The following is a 23,498-nucleotide window of genomic DNA, read 5'->3' on the forward strand; positions in this document are numbered from 1 at the left end:
CCGAGCTGAAGGCCCTGCCGGACGCCCGGCCCACTGAGCCCGCCGCCCTGGCCGGGGCCCTGCTGGCTCTGCGCGGGCCGGGGAGCCCCCGCGGCGCTGCTGCGGGCTCCCTCCTCTGGCAGCTGCGGCAGCGTGCTGCCGCGCGTAGCGAGGCTGTTTGGGAGCTGGAGGCGGGGAGCCGGGCCGGGCGGCGTGCGGCGAGCGCCTGCCGTGTTTGGAAACAGCGTGGCCTCAGCCCGATTGGGTGCAGCCTCCAAAACACAGCCGAGAAAGGCGGTCGCGCCGCTCTGTAATGGGGTGAGCAATTCTCCAGTGCTCGTGCAGGGAGAAGAGCGCTGTGTGCTTACGGTACAGCGACCTTGGCTACCTGTTAAAAGCACCAGTCAAAGGTTTTAAAAAGCTGCTAATGGTAACAAACGTTAATCGAGCATCACTGTCCTCAGGGGATGGAGCTGAGAAAAACGAGGCTTACTGGCAGTAACAATAACAATATCAGAGAGGCAAACAAGTGGCAAAACATGCAATATGTTACTGGCAGAGAATGCCAGTGGCAGGAGATTCTCAGCCTGTTGCTTTTACTCCTAACCCTTCTCAGCAGAGCTTATGGTATCTTCTTTATAGTTCTGTAGTGTGCTACCATTTCTGTATAGTCATTAAGTATTTCTGATGCAAAACTTATTTTTAAAAAACATTTTGGCTCCCTGTCCCTGATGCCAGTCAGAATCAGTGCCAATAGCCGTCACTGAAGTGGAGGGTATTCAGGGCTCAATGCACACAGCAGACTGTGCCCTGGCAACACAAGCTGCAAACTGCAGAGTCCCCAAAACGGGAGTTGCAGGTGTCAGAGGATCACCCCCTCCCTCAGCCTTTCGCCCTCGGTGGTTCTTGGGCCCAGGCCCCCTCCCCAAAGCACGGCGGGGGCGGGGGGAGCGCCCGGAGCCGCGACCCGGCGGCGATGTCCGCGGTGGCCGCCAGGCGGCGCCCTCCCGCCTTCCCCGGACTCCAACTCCCGTCCGCCCCCGCGCAGGTTAGCCCATAGAGGAGCGGGCACGGCGCGGCGCGGGGCTTGCCGGGAGCCGTAGTTCTGGGCAAGGTAGATGGCGCGGGGCGTGCCGGAAGGTGTAGTCCGGCGGCGGGGGACTCAGTTTCCCGTGGCGCCGCGCGGCGGTTTCTGACGCCGGGGCCGGGGCAGCGAGCCCGGGCGGGGAGCGGGCGCCGCACCGGGGCGGCGGGGCCGCACGGGGCCGCGCCGCGCCGCCATGGACTCGCGGGTGTCAGAGCTGTTTGGGGGCTGCTGCCGGCCGGCGGGTGGCGGCGCGGGGGGGGCGCTGCGCGGGCGCGGGGGGGCCGCGCCCGGCGGCGGCTCCAAGGCGAAGAAGAAGAGCGGGCGGAGCCGGGGGGCCAAGGCCAACAACCCGCCGTACCTGCCGCCCGAGGTGAGCTCCGCGCCGCCGCCGCCGGGCCGGGCCGGGGTGTCCCGCAGCGAGGGGGGCGCCGGCCCGCTTGGCGCGGCGGGGAGCCCGTCGGGTTTCGCAGCGTGAGGTGGGAGGCCGCTTCTGGGCCGCGGGGCGGCGGGGCCCGGCGGGGCTGTCGCGGCGAGGTCGCGCCGGAGCGGGGCTCGGCGTCTTGCGGCCGCTCCGCCGCTGGCAGCCCCGGCCCCGCCAGCGCTGGTTCCTCCTCTGCCGCTGCCCCGGTTTCCCCGCCGCCGCTCGACGTGGCGGCGCCCCTGGTGCCAGGGAGCTCCCGGCGCGGTGGGCCAAGCTGTCCATCGCTAGTGGCGCGCTGTGCAGCGTCCCTCCCTGGGTGCGTTGCCATCTGGGAGCCAAACGGCTCTGGAAGTAAGACCTTGCTCAGCTCGGAGCCCCGAGCATCCTGTTCGCGTCTCTCCTGGGGAGTCGGTCTGGTGGGTGCGAGTGTCTTTCCAGCTGCCAAGCTCCTAGATGTCGCTCGGCAGCTTCTAGTGACACCCTTCGCAGCTCGCTTCACAAATGTCTTCTTACGTGGAGATGCAGAGGGTACTGGCAAAGTGAGAGGTCGTGTTCTCGCTTGCCTCTTACAGCAGGAAAGTGTGATGTTGGTAATAAGTAGCGTGTTGGTTAGTTCAGACAGTTGTCGCAGAACCGATAGGACTGCTGCTGTGGCGAGCCCTGCATTGCTCAGCCCCAGTCAGCAAGATTTCTGTAAAAGATGTAGGAGCCTGTGTTGGGGGGGGAGGGAGAAATCCCTCTTGGCAGAGGATGTACAGGGCTTAGCTACTGTGAGCTGACTCTTCCACGGGCAGAGTTGTCCCCTGCAGCGGCAGTTTGGGTTTTCTTCCTTTCAGCTGGAGGCTGGACAGTCCCTGTGGTTTCAGCACAGCTTCCTGTCCTCCGCTACCTTGTTTGCTACGCAGCCCAGCAAGTCTAGACTTGTTGCTTTTCTAGTCTCAGCTGCCTTGAAACAGACCCACCACCCCCTTATCACATACAGCGTTGTATGCGAATGCAGTGTTTCTCTTAGAGTTGGATGATAACAGAGGAAAAACTTTTGCAAGTACCGCTCTCTCACTAAATAGCTCCGCTGCCCAAGAGCAGAGCTGATAATTTGGAGCCTGCCTCTGTTGGCCTTTTGCCACCATAAGCTCCGCTGTGGTTAAGAGCTGAACTAGAAGGCGAGGAGAGGGCTCTTGCCTCTCTCGATGTGCAAATCAGTGTCCAGAGGAAAAGGAAGTGCTTAGTGCTGGCAGCCCAGTTCAGTCTGCCAGAGTACTTGGCTTCCTGCAGGCTCCAGCCCTTTCTCAGTGGTCCTTGGACTGAACCAGTGGGAAATTTACTTCAATACTGACCATACGTTCCCTCTGAGAGTTGGTGCCTGTTGTGGTTGGAGTGGACTTGATGAGTTAATGGGTCTGTTTCGGGCTGTGACAATCCAGTTTGGCTGCAGCCCTTCCTGGGGTAGCCTTTCTGAGGACATTGTCCACAGACGCTCCTGATCATCTCCAGTTCTCCAGAACCGTCAGGCCAGTGACTAGTTTGCTGTACTACAAACAAGTCAATAGTTTGCTTCCTTATGTCTGAAGTTTCTTCTCTCTGCAAGGGAGATGTGCATGGATATAGGAAGGAGTCAATGAAAAAATAACTGGGTGAGGAGCATAACAGTGTGTGGGAGAGGGGACAGCAATTCTTGCCCCCAGTCAGGTGTTTCCATGCACACTGGGTGGACAGAAGGTGCTGGACAGCGTGTGGTGGCAGTGTGGGATGTGAATGGAGTGGGATGTGTGGAGATTTCTGATCATCTGTTGGTTTGTGCTTTTTTTTTTTTTTTTTTTTTGAAACTGGAAGTCTCTGTGACTTTCAGACTGACCCCATCCTTTGCTGTCAGGAGAAAAAAAAAAAAAGGCAGCATTCCCTCCTGCATGACTCTAATTTTAGCCTCTGTTTTTCAACCTGTGTGATGCAAACAGCAGAAACAAACCCAAAGTAAATTCCAGTACAGCGTAGGAATGAATGGCAGGTGAGGCTGTAACTAACACAGCATGTTTCTGCAGTTTTCCCTCTCTCTGAAAATGGTAGCAGGAGCTACAGAGTGCCTGGGTGGCTGGTGCCTATAGAAGTCCTTGTTGGCACAATGTCTAATCTTTCTATCTTGTTTCATTCTCTGACCAGGCAGAAGATGGGAACATCGAGTACAAGGTGAGTCTTTTGAGCATTGTAGAGGGGAGGTCTTCCTCCCAGAGGATTGTTTTGCAGTGAGTAACTTCCAACAAAGACAGCATATGGGGAACATGTTCAAGAAAGGGACAGAAAAACAGACACTGGACTAAGGAGTTATCTGTCCACTTCTGGGTCTCTGTGCGTAGCAATACCCAGTATGCTGAGCTGGAAGAGTTGGATCTCAGCACTTGTTTTAGGAATCTGGTTTAGGAGATGAGATCCACCATACTTTTCCTGAGATCTTCCTTCTTTGGAGGAGATACCCAGGTATCCCTGATATTCCTTTGCCACTTGCTTGTGGCTCTCCTGCCATTCACAGTTATTTGGTTCCTGTATCATGAATAGGTTGCATGGTGCTGTTTCTTTACCCCCAGAGCAGGCAGGGTACAGATCCCTTCTGCAAGATGCAGGAATGATCTGCTACCCCATTATCATGAGGTGTGTTTTCCAGAGGTGGGTTAGGGTGGAGGCCTTGCTTCATGGTGTTGGGTTGGGGAGTTGCTGCCTTGGGCAATGGGATTCCTTGTGCACCCATGTTGTGACTCTAACTACCCCCTCCTTTGAACAGCTAAAGCTAGTGAATCCTTCGCAATATCGCTTTGAGCACCTGGTGACACAGATGAAGTGGCGACTACAAGAAGGCCGAGGTGAGGCTGTCTATCAGATTGGTGTGGAGGACAACGGGCTGCTGGTGGGCCTCTCAGAAGAGGAGATGCGTGCCTCGCTCAAGACACTGCGCCGTATGGCGGAGAAGTATGTGTTCCCTTCCCTCTGTGAGACCTGCAGGCATAGACAGCCTCCAGTACAGAGAAGCTCGGCCCCAAAAAGGGGAGTGGGGCTGGTGGCTCCTTTTCACAAAGCCTCTGTATGACTGAAGTTCCCTTAGCACAAGGCTCTGGGAGTAGGAGGGCAACCTGGCTGAAAGCTTGAGGCTTCTGCCCTGCTGTTTCCAGTGTTTGGGCCATTCACTTTGCCAGGTCTGATTCTAGAAGTGCAAAGGCAGCTGAGTACAAATGTGCGTCTCACTCTTTCCTTTGCGTTCATGGCAGAGTTGGGGCAGACATCACAGTGCTCCGGGAGAGGGAGGTCGATTATGACAGCGACGTTCCAAGGAAGATAACAGAGGTCCTTGTCCGAAAGGTGCCTGACAACCAGCAGGTAGGAACCTGCAGCTTGGCCGGCCTCTCCCGCTGGAGACTTCCAGGCTTCATTCAAGCAGCTTCCATTTGGGATGGGAGCCCAAACCCTAGAGGCGCTTTGCCCTAGATTGGCCCATAGCAGGTGCTTTTTAAAGAGCTGCCAAAGGGAGGCTTGAGAACAACGTTTTTCATCTCCAGGATTGCAGTTGTGGCAGATTCCAGTAGGGGAGATTGCCTTCATCGGAGGTGAGAAATTATTTCACTTCTAAGGCACTGGTTGTGATGCAGCCCAGTGTGCAAACAGGGAAGGATTTGCAGTTCCTGCTGCAACAAATGACCTTGTTCTCTGATGTCAGAGGCTGGTGTATGACATCACAACGCTAGAAAGTGTATTGCAATTCCTGGGCTGTGATTTGCTGAGAGAAGGAGCAGAATCTGAGGAAGAGGATTGTGCTGCACAGTGCCCATCATGGAGGGAAAGTCTCTGGAGCCCATCTGTGCTGCCATGCAGCATTGGTGCAACAACCAGCACAACAGTGGCTAAGTTTCCTGATTTCTTTGATCCTTTTCCCTTAGTTCTTAGACCTGCGAGTGGCTGTGCTGGGGAACGTGGACTCAGGGAAATCAACTCTTTTGGGTGTCCTGACACAAGGAGAGCTGGACAATGGGAGGGGCAGAGCACGCCTCAACCTCTTCCGGCATCTCCACGAAATCCAGTCAGGAAGAACATCGAGTATCAGCTTTGAGATCCTTGGCTTCAACAGCAAAGGAGAGGTGAGGGAGTGGCCTGCTGAACTCAAAGAGCTGGGAGAGGGTGAGATGGTGAAGGAGAGTATGACTGTTTGTTACTGTTACAACAGTGACGGAAACATGATGGAAGAGAGGTTGCCCAGCTGTGTCCCCATAGCTAAACCCAAGTGCTGCTTGTCCATTTGCAACAAACGTAGTTTCTTGCATCCATGGGGAATGATCTATATTCGTTAATTTTGAGGTCAAGGTGGTCTGATAAGGGCTGGCTCTTCCTTCGCTTGCCTGGTAGTGCTCCTTCTTACTGAGTCCTCATGTTCCTCAGGTGGTGAATTACAGTGACTCCCGGACAGCAGAAGAGATCTGTGAGAGTTCCTCCAAGATGATCACTTTCATTGATCTGGCTGGCCACCACAAGTACCTGAAAACAACCATCTTTGGCCTCACCAGCTACTGCCCAGACTTTGCTATGTTGGTGGTTAGTGCCAACACTGGCATTGGTGAGTGTTGTGCACTGAGAAACACACAGATGGGCTTACAGCAGTGTGTGAAGATGAATGGAGGATGGCTGGGCAGATCCTGGTTAGCTGGGAATTGTTGTCAGAAAAAAAATACTGTTTTCTGGTAGGCCAGTGCCTACAAGTGGCCGGGAGGGGGTAGAGTGGGATCCTTTGGTCAGCTGTATACCATATTACTGGAAACAATGCTCAGGACAGAGAGGCTTTGGTTGGCATTTGAGGCTGCATTTGCTGGAAAAAAATCTCTTTGACATATTCGTAGGGGTAGTGGATCCTGAAGCCTTGTAAAAAGGCAGCTGGAGTTCTCTCACATTTTTCTGTGACGTTTTGATGGCTGTTTTCTGGAAAACTCTGGTCTGTGGAGGAAAACTACTGCATCTTTCTGAAGCAAAGAGATCAGGCACAAGAAGTCTTGGTTATCTGTATTTTTCTAGACTGATGTTTGTTTTGATTAAAAGAACAATGTTCCCTTTTCGTTGCCTGATGGTCTGAGCAGGATAGGGTGAAATCTCTAGGGTGGGCCTGTGGGAGGTCCAGGAGACACAGCTGTACCATAAACAAGCAGCAGTGGTGACTGCTACTGCACCTACACTCTCACTTTTCTCCTGCAGCAGGCACAACGCGAGAGCACTTGGGCTTGGCAATGGCCCTCAAGGTCCCCTTCTTCATCGTCATCAGCAAAGTCGACTTGTGTTCAAAAGCCACTGTGGAACGGACAGTAAAACAGCTGGAGCGAATCCTGAAGCAGCCAGGCTGCAACAAGCTCCCCTTGCTTGTGAACTCAGATGACGATGCTGTCACAGCAGCGCAGCAGTTCGCGCAGTCTCCCAAGTAAGGGACTCTTCTTTCCTTCTGCCAGGAACACATAATTCAGACTGGGCTGCTGGGTGGAGCTGGGAAAGCCTTCCTCAGGGGAGCAGACCACATCTTGAACATCTTGGCTCCTTATCAGGTTTCCTGCCTTTATGTTCTCCAAGAGGGCATTTTCCCCTCCTAGGCCTTTTTTGAGCTCTTGGAGCAGAAGGTGTCAGAGGCTGAGTTGGGGTTACTTCTCTAGGACAGAAACGTGGGTTGGCAGATGATAGGTGCCTTGACCAAGCGTTAAGGCAGGGTCACTGCAGAGTTGCACCTAGCCCACGTACCCTTCCACTGTGGTCCAGTTTCTTACTGTAGTCTCTGTCTTCCTGCTGGGCTCTGTAGATTCAGAATCACAGTCACTTTCTGCAGCTGCACTCTGGCCTTCCGCTCATCCCTGTCTGTGTGTATTTGGCAGCATCACCCCAATCTTCACACTGTCCAGCGTTTCTGGGGAGAACCTAGATCTCTTGAAAGTCTTCCTCAACATCCTTCCTCCACTGACCAACAGTAAAGAGCAGGAGGAACTAATGCAGCAGCTCACGGAGTTTCAGGTATGTAAGGGTAGTTCAGCTCTAGATCTGCTCCTGCACTCATTACTGTGATGTGTGACAACCAGTTAGGTGCTCTGGACACCATGGGAGGACATGTGATGAACTTCTGGACTATTGGTAACTGTTAGAGTAAAGAGCAGACTTGCTCCTTGTAAAGGCCTGTTAGGCTCAGCTCTGTCGTAGCCAAGGGATGTCCATCTCACATAAAAGATGGTTTCTCTGGTTTCCACTTCTCGGGCTGAGGTTCCTCTAATGGAAAGATAGTGGGAACAGGTGAAAGCTCCGAGATGGCCTCTGATGCCCAGCAGACAGCTCCCCTCCCTCCACACATGGCGAGGGTGGCTTGTTCTTCTGGAGTGCTGTTTTCCAGCTGTCTGAGCAGCTTATTCTGGTTGCCTTCCTGCAGGTTGATGAAATCTATACTGTGCCAGAGGTGGGGACTGTTGTGGGAGGAACTCTATCGAGGTAAGTGATGCCAGGCAGATAGATGAGTGTGGGTGTGGATGGTTGCCAGATTTCCAACAAGGTTAAAGTCACCCACTGCTCTGAGAGCAGCAGAGTGGAAGCTATCCAGTCCTCTCTATCTGTATCAGATGGAAGCAGCATAAGGCTAAGTCAGTCCTGGCTCTTGCCAGATAACAGAGCTGATTGAGGGTAAAGCCCTACAGGGTGTTGGGAGGTGCTGTGAACAGCCCATTGCTCATGTGGCGGCAAGTGAGGACTCTGCTCTCAAGTTGCTAGATTAGGAATGTGACCTGTAGCGTGCTGAAAGAAGGCATGGTAGAACCCAGAGTCAGCAGAGGTTAGCCAGCATCCCAAGGTGTTGCTTTTCTCCTTCCTCAAGCAGGAGGAGAAGTAAATGTGCAAAGCAAATCCTCTGATCCCAGCAGAAGTTATCAGCTGTCCCTCAGTGTCCCAGGAATGGTCAGAGCAGTTTGGTTCTCGGGGTGCCCATACAGAATGGGTGCCAACTGCAGTCTGTCCAGGAGAAACAGTGCAATGTGGCAGAACACTGGGAGCACCTGTCCAAGCACCTGTCCAAGAGAAAAAAACACTTGGTATTCTAAGGAGTGATAGTGTGGCTTTTGCTGCTGCTGTAGGAAATCCCTGTTCATACCAGCTTTGTATCCCTGTTAGTTCATCACATGCTTGAGTAGGAGTCCAGAGACACTCATCTCCTTGGCCCTGGGGAGTTAGTACAGGTCACTCTTGCAGAGTGCGGCTTCTTCCTTGTTTCCTGCTGAACTCTGTCCTGCTTTTGTGCCCTGGGCAGCGGGATCTGCCGAGAAGGGGAGAACCTGGTGGTTGGTCCCACTGATGACGGGAAGTTCCTCCGGCTGAAGGTGTGCAGCATCCAGCGTAACCGCTCAGCCTGCCGTGTGCTGCGGGCAGGGCAGGCAGCCACTCTGGCCCTTGGGCCCTTTGACCGCTCCCTGCTGCGCAAGGTGAGTCCAGCTGCTGCCAGGCTCCTCACCACTCTAAAAACGGTAAGATCAGCTGCCAGGGTCCTCAGTGAGCAGGGCTGGAGGCTTCCATGGAGATCCTCCCTGGTAACATGGGAATGAAGTAGAGATGTTTGCAGAAAAGTTGCTGGAAGGGGAGGAAATGGCCAGGTTATGAAGTAGGAGGAGTGCAGGGCTGAGAATGGGAGACAAGGCCAAGTCCCAGAGTGGAAATGTGCGTGTGGTATGGGGCTGGCAAAGGGGCTGGCCCCAAGTGGTCTGAGCTTTGGGCTGTTGTGCAGGGCATGGTGATGGTGAGCCCAGAAATGAACCCCACCATCTGCTCAGTGTTTGAAGCCGAGATCGTGCTGTTGTTCCATGCCACGACTTTCCGGAAGGGATTTCAGGTGACGGTGCATGTAGGAAACGTGCGGCAGACTGCTATTGTAGAGAAGATCCATGGAAAGGTAGGCCTGGGAGGAAAGGGGGGGGAATATGGACTTCCCTGTGGGGCTTGCTGGGATTCCACTATGCCCTCTAGTAAAGCCAGGGACCATGGGACTATCAAGTCCAGTTCTCTGGTATCTTGGGCAGCTGTGTCCCTTCAGAGAGCATATTCGTCCCTTTATCCTGCCTGTATAGTTGATTTGCCTCTAACAATGTTAAAGAATTTCCTTATCACAAAACAAGCAGCTTGCTGGATCCCAGCAAGACTGGGAAGGGAGGTGAACTCTCCATTCTCCAGAGCTTGTGTGTTCCTGTCTCCCACCATGCAGACAATAATGGGAAGGGCTCAAACTCTGCAGCTTAAGAGAGGCAACCAGCCCAGTTACCTCATCTTCTTAGCATCTACATCCACCTCTCCTTTATGCAGAGGTGCAGTAAGTGGGCCCAAGCGTCCCCCTTTGTCTCCTTAGGACAAGCTGCGGACAGGAGAGAAGGCAGTCGTCCGTTTCAGATTCATCAAGCATCCTGAATACTTGAAGATAGGAGCCAAACTGCTCTTCCGTGAAGGAGTCACCAAAGGCATTGGGCATGTCACTGACCTCCAAGCCATCACCACCAAAGAAAATGGTCTGGAGGAGTCCCTGGGGCCTGGACAACTGAGCTTCTGACTACCACTAGGTCAGAGAGATCACTCACCAACGACTGGGGAGAAGGATGGAAGCTCCCCTGGCTCTCCAAGTGATGCCTGGAGCTGCTGCTGTCCAGTTCTAGTGTGGGCATCCCTCCTCTGTGCTGTGAGATGGAGCCTTGGAGAGTTTCTTGCATTCAGTGCCCTACATGAGGCCAGTTAAGCATGTTCTCCACGTTGCCTGCTGCTTTGATTACCCTGCCCTCCAGAATAGATCAGAGGCACCTGCAGACCTGGGCAGGCAAGCTCTGGCTTTGTTTACTGTTTGAAAATTACTGGTTGGGAGGAGCAGAGCCCTCGAAGACTAGCAGTGAAGGGATTTTTTTTTCCATCTCTGATACAAGATCTGGTCCCATTCCAGCTCGATCCTGAGTAGTCCTGCAGCACATCCCTCTGGGGAGGGGATGGAAGAGGCCCTGCTACCCACAGTGGGGGCTTGGCTGAACCTTTCAAAATGCATTCGGAACACTTTTTAACCATTTTAATCTTGGTTGACTTTAATCTGCAGTGTCCATTTGTGTGTTGGTTTTGCATTACTGTAATCTGGATGTCTTACTGTTGGACAAGCATCCTGTCCTGCTCCCCACACGTATGCACATGCACACACTCCTTCAGCTTCCCACTTGTGACTTCTGGGAGGTTGGGGCTGTTCTGAGTGGCACGGCCTCTTGACATAAGTGTGAAGGCAGAATTTGCACTTAAATCTGCTCCTTGCAGCAGCCTGCTGTCAGAAGCAGGAGGCAGTTTTGTGGAGCAGAGTGGGGCCTGGGCCTGTGCTGGCATGTGCTGGTTGTTTCTACGGGGGTTCAGCTACAGATGTCATCTTCAAGTGGGCGGCAGCATTTTGCAGTGGGCTCCCTGGTACAGCTGTTCCAGGGCCCAGCCCAGCTTGCTCCTCAGACACTTGCCTTAATGTTTGAGCAGGGCAGGCCGTGTTATTAACACAAAAACAGATGACTTTTATTGTATAGATGTGATTTGACAGTGGCGTGATTTTAGTTCTTGTTCTCAAGGAAGATTTCTTTTCTTTCCCCTGCCACTGGGGTTCATTGTTGGAGGAAAGCTGGTGTTGCCAGCAAGGACTTTGTGCACAAGAAGTGGAGCACTTTTGTCCCTCACTTGCTACCATGTGATTCCCCATTTGTGCCCTGTGTGACAGTTACTCTAGCCTACTCTTAGCCTGGAGGATGCAGCAGGGGCTGTACAGCTGTACATAGGCTTTTGGTTTTACTGTTGACTGTTAGACCAAATGTATCAGCTGTGAGCAACAGTTCTTCAGCCAGCCTTGGAGCAGGGCATGGTGTCCTGCCAGCCCTGACTGAAGAGAAAGGAGAGGGCCCGTAATAGCACTCACTTGCCAGAATAACCCTACTACCATCCTGAAAGCAAGTTCCTCTTCTGCTGGGGCTGCTGGCACAGGCAGTGCATGCAGGGCTAAGCAGCCCACGCTGATCTGTGGACGTCTCAGAGCAGCACTTTAGCACATGGAGTGGCTGCACCCTGCAAAGAGCATGCTGAAGTGATGTGAAGTTGGTGAAAATGTGTTATATATGAAGGGATGATGAAAGGCCATCCTCCCCATGAGAGATTCAGAGGCAGCTCAGTAGTGACAGGAGCAGGCATTACCTGTTCTCCGGGAGGAGAACTGATCCAGCTGAAAACCTGCCTCCTCCTCAACAGCCCAGCAGTGAGACAGCGCCTACAGGCTCAGGGCAGCTGCTGAAGCAGGAGCCCTTTTCCCTTCCACCCTGACAGTGGTCTGGATGTTACAGCAACATGTTCTTTCACCCAGGCCTGCAAGGACAGGCCCCAGCTGCCAGCAGGCTCTTCCCTTTGGTGCTAGTGGCTCACTGAGAAAACTGCCCTGGGTGGGGGTGTGAATCCAGCTGTTTGCAGCAGCCCTGGTGTCTTCTGCACTGAGGCAGACACAGGGTGCAGTGACCATCTCTGAAACAGCAGACGGCTGGTCTCGTCTTGTCCCTGCCATCTGTGGCATGACCGTTCTTGGTGCCATGCTCTTCATAATTGTTGTTTTGTTGTCTTTAACTTTTCTAATGCCGGGGGGGGCTCCTGTTCCCCCAAGCTTCTATATATAAATGTACAGAATAAAGATGTTTTATTGAGATTGCTGGCTGAGTTGTACAATGAGCGAGGGTAGAGCTTTGCTCTTGCTATACTGCCCTTGGAGTTGGGTCATGGTTGGAGACGGCTGCCCTCCACCCCTTCGTAAGCTTCCTGCAGTCAGCCCTATAAATACCAGGCTGTGGCGTGGAAGGAATGCATGCACGCTGCTGTTTACAGCCTCGCTCTCCCTGCTTATCTGCGTTGACCTGCATGTGCAGCCTGGGGTGACAGGCAACCACGTCACCCTGAGCACAGCACTTCTCACTCTTGTGGGCTGGATGGATTGTGGCTCATGCTTCCTAGCAGCCACAAATTCCCCCCTCCCCAGAGCCTAATTAAAGGGATGCTTTCTAGGGCACAAATCTAACCAGTGGTTTGTTTTTTAAAATAGCTTTGACCTTATCAAGCAATTTGCAACTGCCTTCTCTCCATGAAAACAGGTTATTCCCTTGGGTCAAGCAGAGGCAGAAAGGCTTCCCATTGGAGGTGACTTGTGTCACCGAAGGGATCTGTCTGTCCTTGGCTTGCTTTTGTGTCAGGCAGTGCCACCTGCTGAGTCCAGGCCTGCTGGACACGTAGGAAATGAGACATGCTACTGTCACAGGAGCATGAGGCAACCCTACCAAACTGGTTGCAATTTTGTGTGACAGCTTCAGGAAACTTGTCACTTTGGAACGTGAGGCCTGTCATTAAGGAGAGAGACTCCTTAATTCCTTCCTCTGTTGCTTACCAGCACACACCAGAATTAGCTCTGCCATATGCTAATTGCAACCTTGCAACAATTGTGTTGGCAAGTATTAGCCCCACACTAACATGAGTGTTGCAGCTTCCTAGCACAGGGAAAAAGGCTATCTATCTGCTGCAAGGAGAGCAGATTCATCAACAGCTACAAGCAGGATGGTGCAGTTCAGAAAAGAAGGGGAAATAACGATGCAAAGTGCAGCAGTACTTGCATGTGCTATCTGCTGCCAGCAGAAGCCTCCACCAGAAAGGCGCTCTTTCCCCTCCCTGGGAGGGGAAGCCTGCAGTTGATGAAACTGTGTGCAATGCATTTCCAAACCCCACCCAGCGCCACTTTGACATGGCAAGTTCCCTCCCTCTGCCCTACAGCTGAGTTCAAATTATTGTCAGCAGCACTTTTGCCTTTTGGAACAGACCCAATGGCTCCAGACAGCCAACAGTGTAGCATGGAGCTGAGGCCTGCTGGGAGGTAGAGGGCAAAAGCCTCCCTTGCCCTGGAGGGGGGTCTCTCCCTTGCTCAGTGCCTGCTTGTTCCCTGTACAATGTTCTGCTCTGTTGGCTGTGTTGCAATCTGTGGAGGGCTGAGGCAGCCACTCTCATGTGAACGATCTCCCACGTCCCAGAGAGCTGAACAAGATGTTCCCCAGAACAACATCAAACCAGATACCTGTAACCAAGTTGCCTGTAGTATCACCCAGAGTCTGTAAGGAGGAAGGAGGTTAGACGCTCCTTCTGGGACAGAGGGGAGCTTTCACAGAGATCCACGTGATGCTTTGGCATGTTTCCCACCCCCTTCACCAGGACTCTAGCAGTAAGCAGTTCATGTCTCAAGAGCAAGTATCAGCCACTGTGCTAGGACCTGAAAAAGCCCACCAAAAGTACAGTTCCAGCCTCCTCAAAGTTTATTTATTTGACAGGAGCAGTCTTACTTGCACACTCCAGAGCTGGAGACGAGCATCACAGAAAGGATGGCTACATAGAGGGAATTGACAAACAGTCTATAATAAAAATCCTTCTGGTTTGTGGAATAAAATCAGTCTGCTGTCAGAGAGGGGTTGTGGGGGGGGGGGTAACCATAGGGTAAGTTCCTATATGTAAAATATACAGTAAGGCCAAGGACCCCACGTGCAGCCAGAGGAGAACAATCATAAGGTGGAGGCCTCAGACTGATCAAATGGATAGGGGTTTGAGACTAGACTTGGCTGGAGACTTCCTGGGATAAGTTGCTGTCTTTGTGCTTCAGTTTTCACACTTTTACAGTGTGGGGAGACACTATTCCCACCACAGGAAAGACCTATAGGAATAGATTTATTAATGGAGCAGTGAAGCTATGGAAATACCCATAGTAGGAGGGGTAGGTGAAAGTATGATGCAGCTTCTGGTCATATCAAGCAGGGGTGAGCTAGCTGCCACCAGACTCTATCCGATCAATTGCAAAGCTGGGTACATCCAGCACCACACACTATTCATGAGTTCCAGTTCCTCTCAGATTTGGGGTAGAGATAATTTATTAGACTTTTCTGCATTAAAACCTGACAGCCAGTATAAAAACTTTCAACTGTATTTAAAAAACACTGATTATCTAAAAATCCCAGCGTGGCTGGGAGTTAAGGAGATAAGCGTTTAAAGAAAAAATCTAAAGTTCTTGTCACACCTTCTCTAGGTCGTTTTGCACCAGAGCCTCCTTGAGTCTTGGGCTTGCTCTTGGTCTTGGCAGGAGACCTGGAAGCTGCAGCCCTAGGGCTAAGAGCTGCTGTCAGAGCTGGGGGGGAGCTGGGCTCCAGGAAGGAGCTTTGCAGCTCCACAGCAAAGTGGTAGTCCATGTGCTCTGGGAGCTCCCATGCCAGCACGTGCTGGCCACACTTCTCACACTGCTGCTGGTCCCCTGGCGAGGCGTGAGGGAACAGGGCGAGCTCAGGAGAAGGTGGCAAATTCTGCTCATTCCCCTCTGTAGCTTGCTCTAATTTCAAAAGGATTTTGGAGCCTGGGGGTGTTGAGGGCATTTGTGTAACATCAGACAGTGATTCTTCACAAGGAAGCCTCTTGTAAGGAGAGGCAGAGCTCCCCTCTCTGGGACTGTGCTTCACAGGGGACTCCAGGTCGCACTGCACAGAGGCGAGTCCAACACCATTTCCCGCTTGATGCTCCAGGGAGCTGGGCACAGGTGACTCTGTGCTGGTGGTAGTTGGCAGGCTGGGCAGCTGTGCTTGCTGCCTTTCTGCTGCCTTTTGGAAGAATGACTCAATAGCATTAGCCGGCTTCTTCCTATGCTCTTTGCTTGGGCTCCTGAAGAACTTGACCCTTGGGCTCCTAGAAGATGTGGTCTTTGTGCTGGCGGTGGCAGTGCCATCAGACTGGGTATCACTGGTCAGAAAGGTGGCAATGCCTGCAGAGAGGAGCGTGGGAGCCTCTGAGAACTTGCTTGCAGAGAGAAGCACCGATATGAGAGGCGGAGACCTGCAAAGGACAAATCAACATCAGCTCAGACACCAGCCTGGGAAGCAGGAAGTCTTTTGAGGTGAGACTTCAAGCAGCATAAGAAAAGATCACAGGCAGGGCGGGCTGCAAAAGAGCTTAGTCCAGGTATCTGGCAAGGGGTGGAAGAGAGATGCTTCCTCTAACAAAATGCTATTATTGCTATCTTCAGAACAGAGTCTCTCCTCCCTCACAGACACAGTACACTGGGTTGGGCAGCACAGAAAGCCTTGGTATTCCCAAGAGTGGGGCAGAGCAGCATTTCCCAAAGGAACGAGCACTGGAGCAGGACAGCTGGCCTAGGCCTTGTGCATGCTGGCTGCCAGCCTGGACTTTCAGTCTACCACAGGCTGGAGCAGCTGTGAGACTCCCAGTCAGGGCGAAAGGGTTTTAAGGGAGCAGCAAGCTTGTTGCAGCCTAAGAGACTGCACCCTCTTGCCTTAACTCTGCCTCAGCCTTCACTGCAGAGCAGAAGAGAAGGGAGTAAGGTTGAATATGGCAGCTGTGTACCTTGATTTTTCTTCCTACACCAGTGGCCTTTTCCCAGCAAGCATCTTTGCCCTTAGGGGAGCAGAGCAAGGCCTTGTTAGTTCTCAGACTGAGGAAAGCAGGGACTGCCTCACTCTAGCTCTCCAGCTGGAGATTCCCATGCCAGCAGCTGCAGCTTCAAGTACAGAAGTTAGCAGTGTCCAGCCAGATGTGGGGCTAGGAAGGAGCCAGGCTCTCACAGCTGTCCTACCACAAACAAGTGTGCTCTGCTGTGTGTGCACCGGGGATTCCCATTCCAGCCAGTCAGCATAACTCTCTTGTTCCCATCTGTCAGATTCTGCCTCATCCTGCACCCCAGCAGCAGAGCAGCCCCTGACAGCGACATGAACCGCTTCTTCCTGCTCTCACCAGGCAGCCTGGTGAGCTCCAGCCATGTTACAGTTTTGGATGATGGCAAAGGCATCGCTGCTGATCTTCTGGGCATCATAGCGGGACAGACCACAACAGCGCGACAGCCGGATGTCTCCCTGCATGCGGATAACCACCATCAGCTGCTTGGCCACTCGGTTGTTCTGCAGAGAGAGGACATGGCTGTGTTACAAGCGACATCTACAGGGCAGAGCAGGGAAGGCTGAGGAGACGGTCTCACTGCCTAGAGCCCTGTGCTATCAGCTGTTACCTCTCAATGCTATTTGACAGATGGCAGCTTGTCCTGCCAGGCCTAATCTCCAAGGGACAAGATACAGGACAGCAAATGCTCATACAGCTGCAGCACACAGGATGGGAAGCATTTAGTCCTTGTTCTTCTTCAAAGTCAGCTATACACCTTTTCTTGACCTCCCTGCAACAATGAAGCTAGCAGATTAACCTCACCCTGGCCTGCAGTCTAACATCTGTGGGTTTAAACACAGCTCACTTCCTCTGAAAGCCTGCAGCATAGGCAAGGCTGCATCAGTAGAGGGCTTGCAGCTGCAATGGAGGGGCAGTGTGGCAGGATAAGCATGTAGTAGCTTTCAGGTCCCTACATCCTAAAGCACGGGACAAGGAGCATCCTCAGCTGCAGCGTTCTGGGACAAAGCCATCCTTCCTGGCCAGGCTCTTGCTCACCTCTTTGCTCAGGGCACGTCACACACAGCTGCATGTCTGAGGGCAGGCAGATTTCCTGCCCCAACACACACCCCACCTTCAGCCTCCTGCAAACAGCTCACAGTGCAAATGTGCTGCATGGCTTCCTGAAGGCCTGGCCCCCTCGCACACAGCAGGGGAAACAAGCCCTCCATGCCCCTCTCCTTACCTGACTCCTGTCCTTTATCAGTCTGGACTCCAGCTCCAAGGACAACTGCAGGATCCAGTGTTGCACCTGCACGAAACACACGAGGGTAACAAACAGGCTTGGGGCTATGCTCAGAGCACTGCTGCCAACTCAGAGCAGCGCTGCAGACACCAAGGAACGCTGCAGCAGCAGTCAGACTGAAACAGACACAGACTGCCACAAGGCCCATTATCAGGAGTGTTCCTGGAGAAATCAGCCCAGGTGAGGATTCAACCCTAGAGGCAAATTATTGTAGCCAGCACCAGAGAGATCATGCTGCATTGTTACCAGCCATCACCTAAGGGAAACTGGGTTCTCTACCCTGGATCCCTCTTTGCATCTCTTACAGCTCTGTGGAAGCCTCTCCAGCCAGCAGGGAAGGTGCAGCCTCGCTCCCTCTTTGGGCTAGTTACCTTCTTTCTAGCAACCAGCCCTTGAAGCCTGGCACTGTGAATCCCCTTTGAAGGGCACAGGGCCATTTTGCTCATGCAAAATAGGACAAGTTTGGACCTCTTTGTGCAGCACTTTGTCGCTGCACTTCTATCTACAGAGGATTTCCCTAGCTCCTGGGGCCTAAACCACTCCCTCCCACCCAGCCCCCAGACTGAATTTCAGGGTGCTGTGACACAGAAAAGCAGCAGCTTTTGCAAGCTAGTCCCAGCTTTGAGCATCCTCATCTCTTCTAAACCAAAGGCCAGGCACCAGCCTCTCCTACCTCCTTCTGCGTGGCCAGGGCTGTCTTCCCAGGGAAGTTCTTGCTGCAGCCAATGGACTGGGTTAAGTACCGGTTTTTGACAGGTTCATCTTCAATTCCTCTGCACAGGTCGTAGAGCCAGGACCTGAAAGTCACAGAGGAAACAGGAAGCGAAGACAGCTAGACAGCCCCCTATAGACACTGGTGAACCTGTGGCCCAGGGACACCCACTGCAGTGGTTCTGCATGTGCCAGTGGATAATTACTTTCTGTCCTCAGATCAGTCAGATGTGACAGCCCTAGGGCTGGCACAACAGGTGCTCTGGAATTCAGACCCTGCATCAATATTAGTCAGGAGTGATAAGCTGTTTCTCTCCCTGCCCACAGACAGGCACACATGCATTGCTGGACAGCAAACCATCCCTCTGCTGAGCCATGTTTTCAGCTCTGCGCAAGTCATGGCTCTGCCTCTCACTCCCAACTCTGCAATCGCTGCCACAGCTGAGTAGGCAGGTTCCCTTCAAGCCTTGACTGCCCATCAGTTCAGCTCCTCTGCCTCTTCTCCTGAGGCAACAGCAGTTCGCTAGTCCGCATGGATTCCCAGCCATTGTTCTGGGCTCAAAAGGGGTGTTTCAGGCTCCAGTCCAGCCTTAGAATTTCCTATGTAATGAGACTGTCAAGCTCACCTGCCTCCCAGCCTGCTATGAGCCGTTGTACAGCTTGGCCCCATCCTTAGACATGCTGCAGAGCAAGGCAGAGGAGCTGGTTGGCAGGCAAAACCTTCCAACCTTCCTAACCACAGCAGAACAACCCACCACCAAAAGGAAGACTTGCTTCCTGCCAAGAGCCAAACTGTGGCAAGTGGTGCATCATTACCCCGTCTTGTCTCCAAAGTGAGTCTGGAGCTCCATCTCACTGAACCGTGTCAGCTGCCCAATGTATTCCACTCTGAAGATGTCTCTGATGGCAGCACCCAGCTTCCCCCCTAGGTTTCGGCTACAGGGGAGAGAGGGAACACAAATGAGGCATCACATGAAGATTATGCCAAGTCTTCAGCAGCTAGCTGCCCTCATCCAGAGCAGCTAGAAGCAGGCCAGGCAAGGAAGTAATCCAGTCTAATAGGCTCTAGGACAAAAGGGAACACTTAGTGCATAACAGCTCTTTCACTTGTAGTAGAAGGATGTACAAGAGCTGAAGTGGGAAGAGCTCAGAGCTCACCCAGTTCCAGTGCCTCTCCCCCAGCTCCATCTCTAAGATGTGCTCCCAATCTGTGCCCTGAAGAATGCCTCACACACTCCCTGCTTCCTTCCTACATGGGCAGGACCCTTCCCATGCACACACCCTTCTCCACCAGTGATACACTGAAGGCAGAGAGCAGTTTGCAGATCTGGAGAGCTGAACCAGTGCTCCCCCTGGAGTAGCAGAGCCGGTAACTCTTCCCCACCAAGAAGCAGCACTTGTGCGAATTGCAGATGTTCAAAACCAAACTGTTCCTGCTCTCTGGGAGTCTGGCTCTCTGTTCCTCATACTGGGGCATAGCTGTGGCCTCCTGCTAATGGTTACTGCTGGCAGACACCCATTCATCTCAGCAGGCATCTTGAGCACAGCTCTACCCAGGGAAAGGCTGCCCACAAGATGCTGGTGGGTGTGCACCTTCACTGGCAGAGCTGCAGCTCCCAAGCGTGCTCTTCCTGAACTGTCACTCACAGCTGTGCAGGATTTCTAGCAGGACTCCCTCTTTGTTTCTTACAAGCATTGATGAGCGGTTACGGTGAATGTTGAAAACCCTTTGCTGGCTGTTACCTATTAACATCAAATTACTGTCTGTTGAGGTGGCCAGGAACAGTTTCGTATCCTCTAGTCACTCTGGTTCTGCTCACGCAACCAGTGATGACAAAACCAACAGGAGCAAGCACTGAAGCAATGAAGACAAGCAGGGCTCTCTTCCCTGTGAAAGCGTAGACCGTGGAAGCACAGGGCCAGCACTTCCACCACACGTTCTTGCCACAGAGCGGCTGAGCCTGAGCCCCAGGCTGCACAAAAGCAGACGGCTCCCCAGCACTTACATGTTGCTAACAGGCATCTGGCTGAAGAGCTGTGGGACAGATTGTGAAGATACTAGTGTCTGGCGGTTGGGCTTGTTCAACCCACAGGCCAGTTTTGCCAGTGTCTGTAACACAAAAGAGGGTGGAAAGCCTGTTATTACAAATTCTGCACTGACTTTATTGTGAAAGACTGCCTAATGGCCTGTAATGTATCACCTCTAGCTAAGAGCTGTCTTTGGAACAGCTGTTACGGAGGACGTACAGGCTGCACCGTTGTTTGCTCCCAGAGACTAGCACTGCTACTTCCACATGTGTAGCTCTGCAAAAGGTCAGACTCCTGCTCCACGCAGTTTGGGGTCTATCACACGGTCTGGCTGGCTTAGTTTTCATCAGGTGAGCATGCTAGAGCTTCCGGAGCATCCCCACTATCCTCCCCAGGCTATTTTTCTCTCTCTCTCTCTGAGCCTTTTCTCCTTCATCTTCTGTTTTTGTCTTGCTTTTTCATGATGTGACTATTTTAACCTTCTCTCTGCAAGGTCCACAGCAGCATAGTGCTACAGAAGGAAATCTGCAAAATACAAAAATGCTGGCCTAGAAGGAATGTTCTCTAGCCTATTTACTACACAGCTTCCCCTCCCACCATAGTCTAACACAGAATTAAGAATAACCGGACCACCCTGAAATAGATACAGCTGATTTTATTTTTTTTAAGTAAATCTAATAATTTCCTCTTTCACAGCTTTATTACCCATCTTATAACTAAGCAAAACTCCTTTTCAGCATATTAAGCTACAATCCATATTAACAGCCTCTTTCACAGGCTTACATACATTCTCACTTTTCTAGACAAAACAGATTCATTTCTTTCAACTTTTCACATCCAGTCATTTTCCAGATGTCTGGTTATTATTATTCTTGTTTCACTGGAGACTCTTCTAAGTTTACCCACATTATCCCTGAGTAAAGTGCCTCAAGCTAAAACAATCACTGAGACTTCACAGGGCAGAATAATTTATTTCTGACACCTCTCTAAAGTAGCACAAGCTGAAACAGGATTCACCATTTCTACAATAGTACTTTCATAACTGATTCATCCTGCTGACTGCCCACAATAACTCCAGGCTACTTCCTGACTTACTGTGACTCAGCCAAAGGCCTCCTAGTCTCTGTTCCTCCCACCTCCCTTTAGAGCAAAAAGACAAGCTGAACATCCCTTCCAATAGAAGTTTCTACATCAGCACTCTTCCTTAGCCAGCTCATCTCTGCATCACAGTCCTCTCTAGTTTTAAGGTGAGCCTGTGCAAAACTAGCTCCAGTATGCACAAATGGCTTGTAATACTTCAAATTGGTTCTGCAGCATCCTCAGATGAACTTCATCTATCTGAAGTTTCAAAGCACCGATTTAGTCTTTATCTTTTTCTTATTTTGGCCACAGCCTGCATCTTTTAAATCTTAACTGTCTGTTTAAGCCTTTTTTGGAAAGGCTGAAACAAGTGTTAGGTGCTCTCAGTAAACCACCCTGCATATCGTCAAGCAGGAAACCTCTATAGCTGCAGCATCAAAGTCAGTTTCTTTCTGCAGCTGCTGTCATGCACGAAGTGCTCCTGCGGCTTCTCTCAGCAGCTGGCTGAGCATCACCCATAGCATGGCTGGCAGGTGCTGGAGATTGCTTGACTAGACAGAGGAAAAACAAACTGATGCACGTCAGTGCCACTGAGCTGGTATTCTTCTTCTTCCAAGTAACTGGGAATTTGTGTCAGTGAAAACCATTCCACAGCTACAGCCACGTCTCCCAAACCTCAGGGAGGAAGACACCAGCTTTAAGTTCTGTTGTTTCTAAAGAAAACTCTCCTGGGGGATTTGAAAGCCGTTTCTTCATAGTGAGCTAACTAGTTAGGATATACCAGGAACCGAGCCAGTAAATTAATTCAGCTCTGACTAAATAGTTCCTATCTCTTGGAAGGAAACATTTAAACCTCTTCCCACATGTCCTGATTTCTCTGAATGTGTTCTCAGATGTGGCTGCACACCCCACTGTGCTCAACCTCTATCACACAGATATTTAGAAGAGTGTGACACTGCTACGGCATGTTCTGACTCTGCTCTCAGAAGCCAAGCTGATGTGTTAAACTCATACCTTGTTGTGTGAAATCCCAGCTGAACACCTGAATCCGGTGGCTGCTTCTACAGCTGCCCTCATTTCCTCCACAATTACTGCTCCCACGGTCAGCTGCAGGTCCGGACATTCGGGGTCACTGAAAGACAGCGACGCCAGCCACTCGTGCACGCCACACTCCCGCAGCTCCTCTAGCAGAGGGACACAAAGAGGATCAGTGTGGGCATTTCTTGGTGAGTGCAGCAGAGGGACTGGTAGCTTTAGCAAGCCCCAGTGAACAGCTGCACGCTTCTGTAATTCGGTCCCAACAGCAATAACAAGAAGCAGGCACCTTAAAACCTAGGCACTTGGGAAAATAAAGATCCCATTTACCACATTCTTTTTTTGGAAAAAATAAAGCAACCCCTTCCTGTCTATGCAGATAAATGAAGAGCATTAGCGAGGGAGCAGCAGAGGGATGGATAGGAGGGACAGCGCAGGGAGCAAAAGGGGAAGCAGCTGGACGCTCACTCTCTTCATCGAGATGCTGCCAAGCATCTCGAAACAGGCACCAAGCCCTGCTGCAGTACATGAAGCAGTGTGGTGACTTTCGGACAAGCGGTGTGGTGCGTACCCTTCCCACTGGGGCCATGGTCAGGGTCGGGGGTGGCCGGCAGCCCCTGCACGAAGGTGGTGGGCAGCAGCGCGGCGCCCAGGGGCCGCCCCTGCAGCGCCTGCAGCCGCTCCTGCACGCAGCCCGTCAGGTCCAGGTAGGCCTCGTCGATGCTGGCCCGCTCGATGGCAGCGAAGCGCGACAGCACCTCCATCACCTCCGCGCTGGCCTCCCGGTACCTGCCAACCGCCGGGCACCGTCTCAGGCATGGCCCCGGCGCCGCCGGGCGCTGCCCCCAGCCCGGCCCGGCCCGGCCCGCTCCCTCTGCCGGCCCTGCTCACCGGGTGAGGTCCGACTTGCCCCGCACCTCGGGCACCCGCGCCAGCGCCAGCTCGGGGCACAGCGCCCGCGCCTCCGTCGCCCACATGCCGCGGGCCACGCCGAAGGCGCGCGCCTCGTAACTCACGGCGATGATCCTGCAAGACACCGGGGGGGGGGGGGTGAGGGGGCCGCCGCCGCCACCGGGCCGGCCGCGCCGCCGCCGCCACCTACCCGCCGCCCTGCCACTTCTTGTACTGCACCACGGCGCAGGGGCGGCCGCGCAGCTGCGGGTCGAGGCGCTGCTCCACCTGCATGAAGAAGCAGTCCATGTCCACCAGGGCCACCACGCGCTCCCGTCCGCGCGACATCCCAACCGCCCGCCGCTCGCGCGCGCCGCTGCTCCGTCGGCCGGTGAACGGGGGGCGGTGCCCCGCCCCCTGCCGCGCTGCCCCACGGGAGCTGTTGTGCCTTGCGGGGCACGCCGGGAGCTGTAGTTCGCGAGAGGCGG

General features: G+C 52.9%; 2 protein-coding genes across 4 annotated transcripts; one reads left to right on the forward strand and one right to left on the reverse strand.

The window, feature by feature from the left end:
* Positions 1-1,259: 1,259 nt before the first annotated feature.
* GTPBP2 (GTP binding protein 2) lies at positions 1,260-12,207 on the forward strand. The gene is made up of 12 exons (XM_067293224.1): positions 1,260-1,436; positions 3,645-3,671; positions 4,261-4,445; positions 4,742-4,850; positions 5,408-5,605; positions 5,904-6,078; positions 6,708-6,927; positions 7,370-7,505; positions 7,912-7,970; positions 8,779-8,950; positions 9,250-9,414; positions 9,865-12,207. Exons 1-12 carry the CDS (start codon positions 1,260-1,262, stop codon positions 10,060-10,062), a joined length of 1,821 nt encoding a protein of 606 aa, XP_067149325.1. The 3' UTR covers positions 10,063-12,207.
* Positions 12,208-13,784: 1,577 nt separating this feature from the next.
* Positions 13,785-23,393, reverse strand: POLH (DNA polymerase eta). Of its 3 annotated transcripts, none has more exons than XM_067293225.1 (10): positions 23,222-23,393; positions 23,011-23,145; positions 22,691-22,908; positions 22,099-22,268; positions 19,983-20,086; positions 18,793-18,912; positions 17,939-18,062; positions 17,206-17,271; positions 16,320-16,483; positions 13,785-15,404 (listed from the first exon to the last, which is right to left on the reverse strand). In XM_067293225.1, the coding sequence occupies exons 1-10, from the start codon at positions 23,356-23,358 to the stop codon at positions 14,555-14,557; spliced, it is 2,088 nt and encodes a 695-aa protein (XP_067149326.1). In that variant the 5' UTR covers positions 23,359-23,393; the 3' UTR covers positions 13,785-14,554. The 3 variants fall into 3 exon arrangements, with proteins under 3 accessions (XP_067149326.1, XP_067149327.1, XP_067149328.1); XM_067293226.1 differs by having other exon boundaries at positions 23,299-23,358; XM_067293227.1 differs by lacking the exon at positions 22,691-22,908 and having other exon boundaries at positions 13,786-15,404; positions 22,099-22,216.
* Between the last annotated feature and the right edge of the window lie 105 nt (positions 23,394-23,498).

Source organism: Apteryx mantelli, chromosome 3 (assembly GCF_036417845.1).
Source record: "Apteryx mantelli isolate bAptMan1 chromosome 3, bAptMan1.hap1, whole genome shotgun sequence".
Lineage (NCBI taxonomy): Eukaryota > Metazoa > Chordata > Aves > Apterygiformes > Apterygidae > Apteryx > Apteryx mantelli.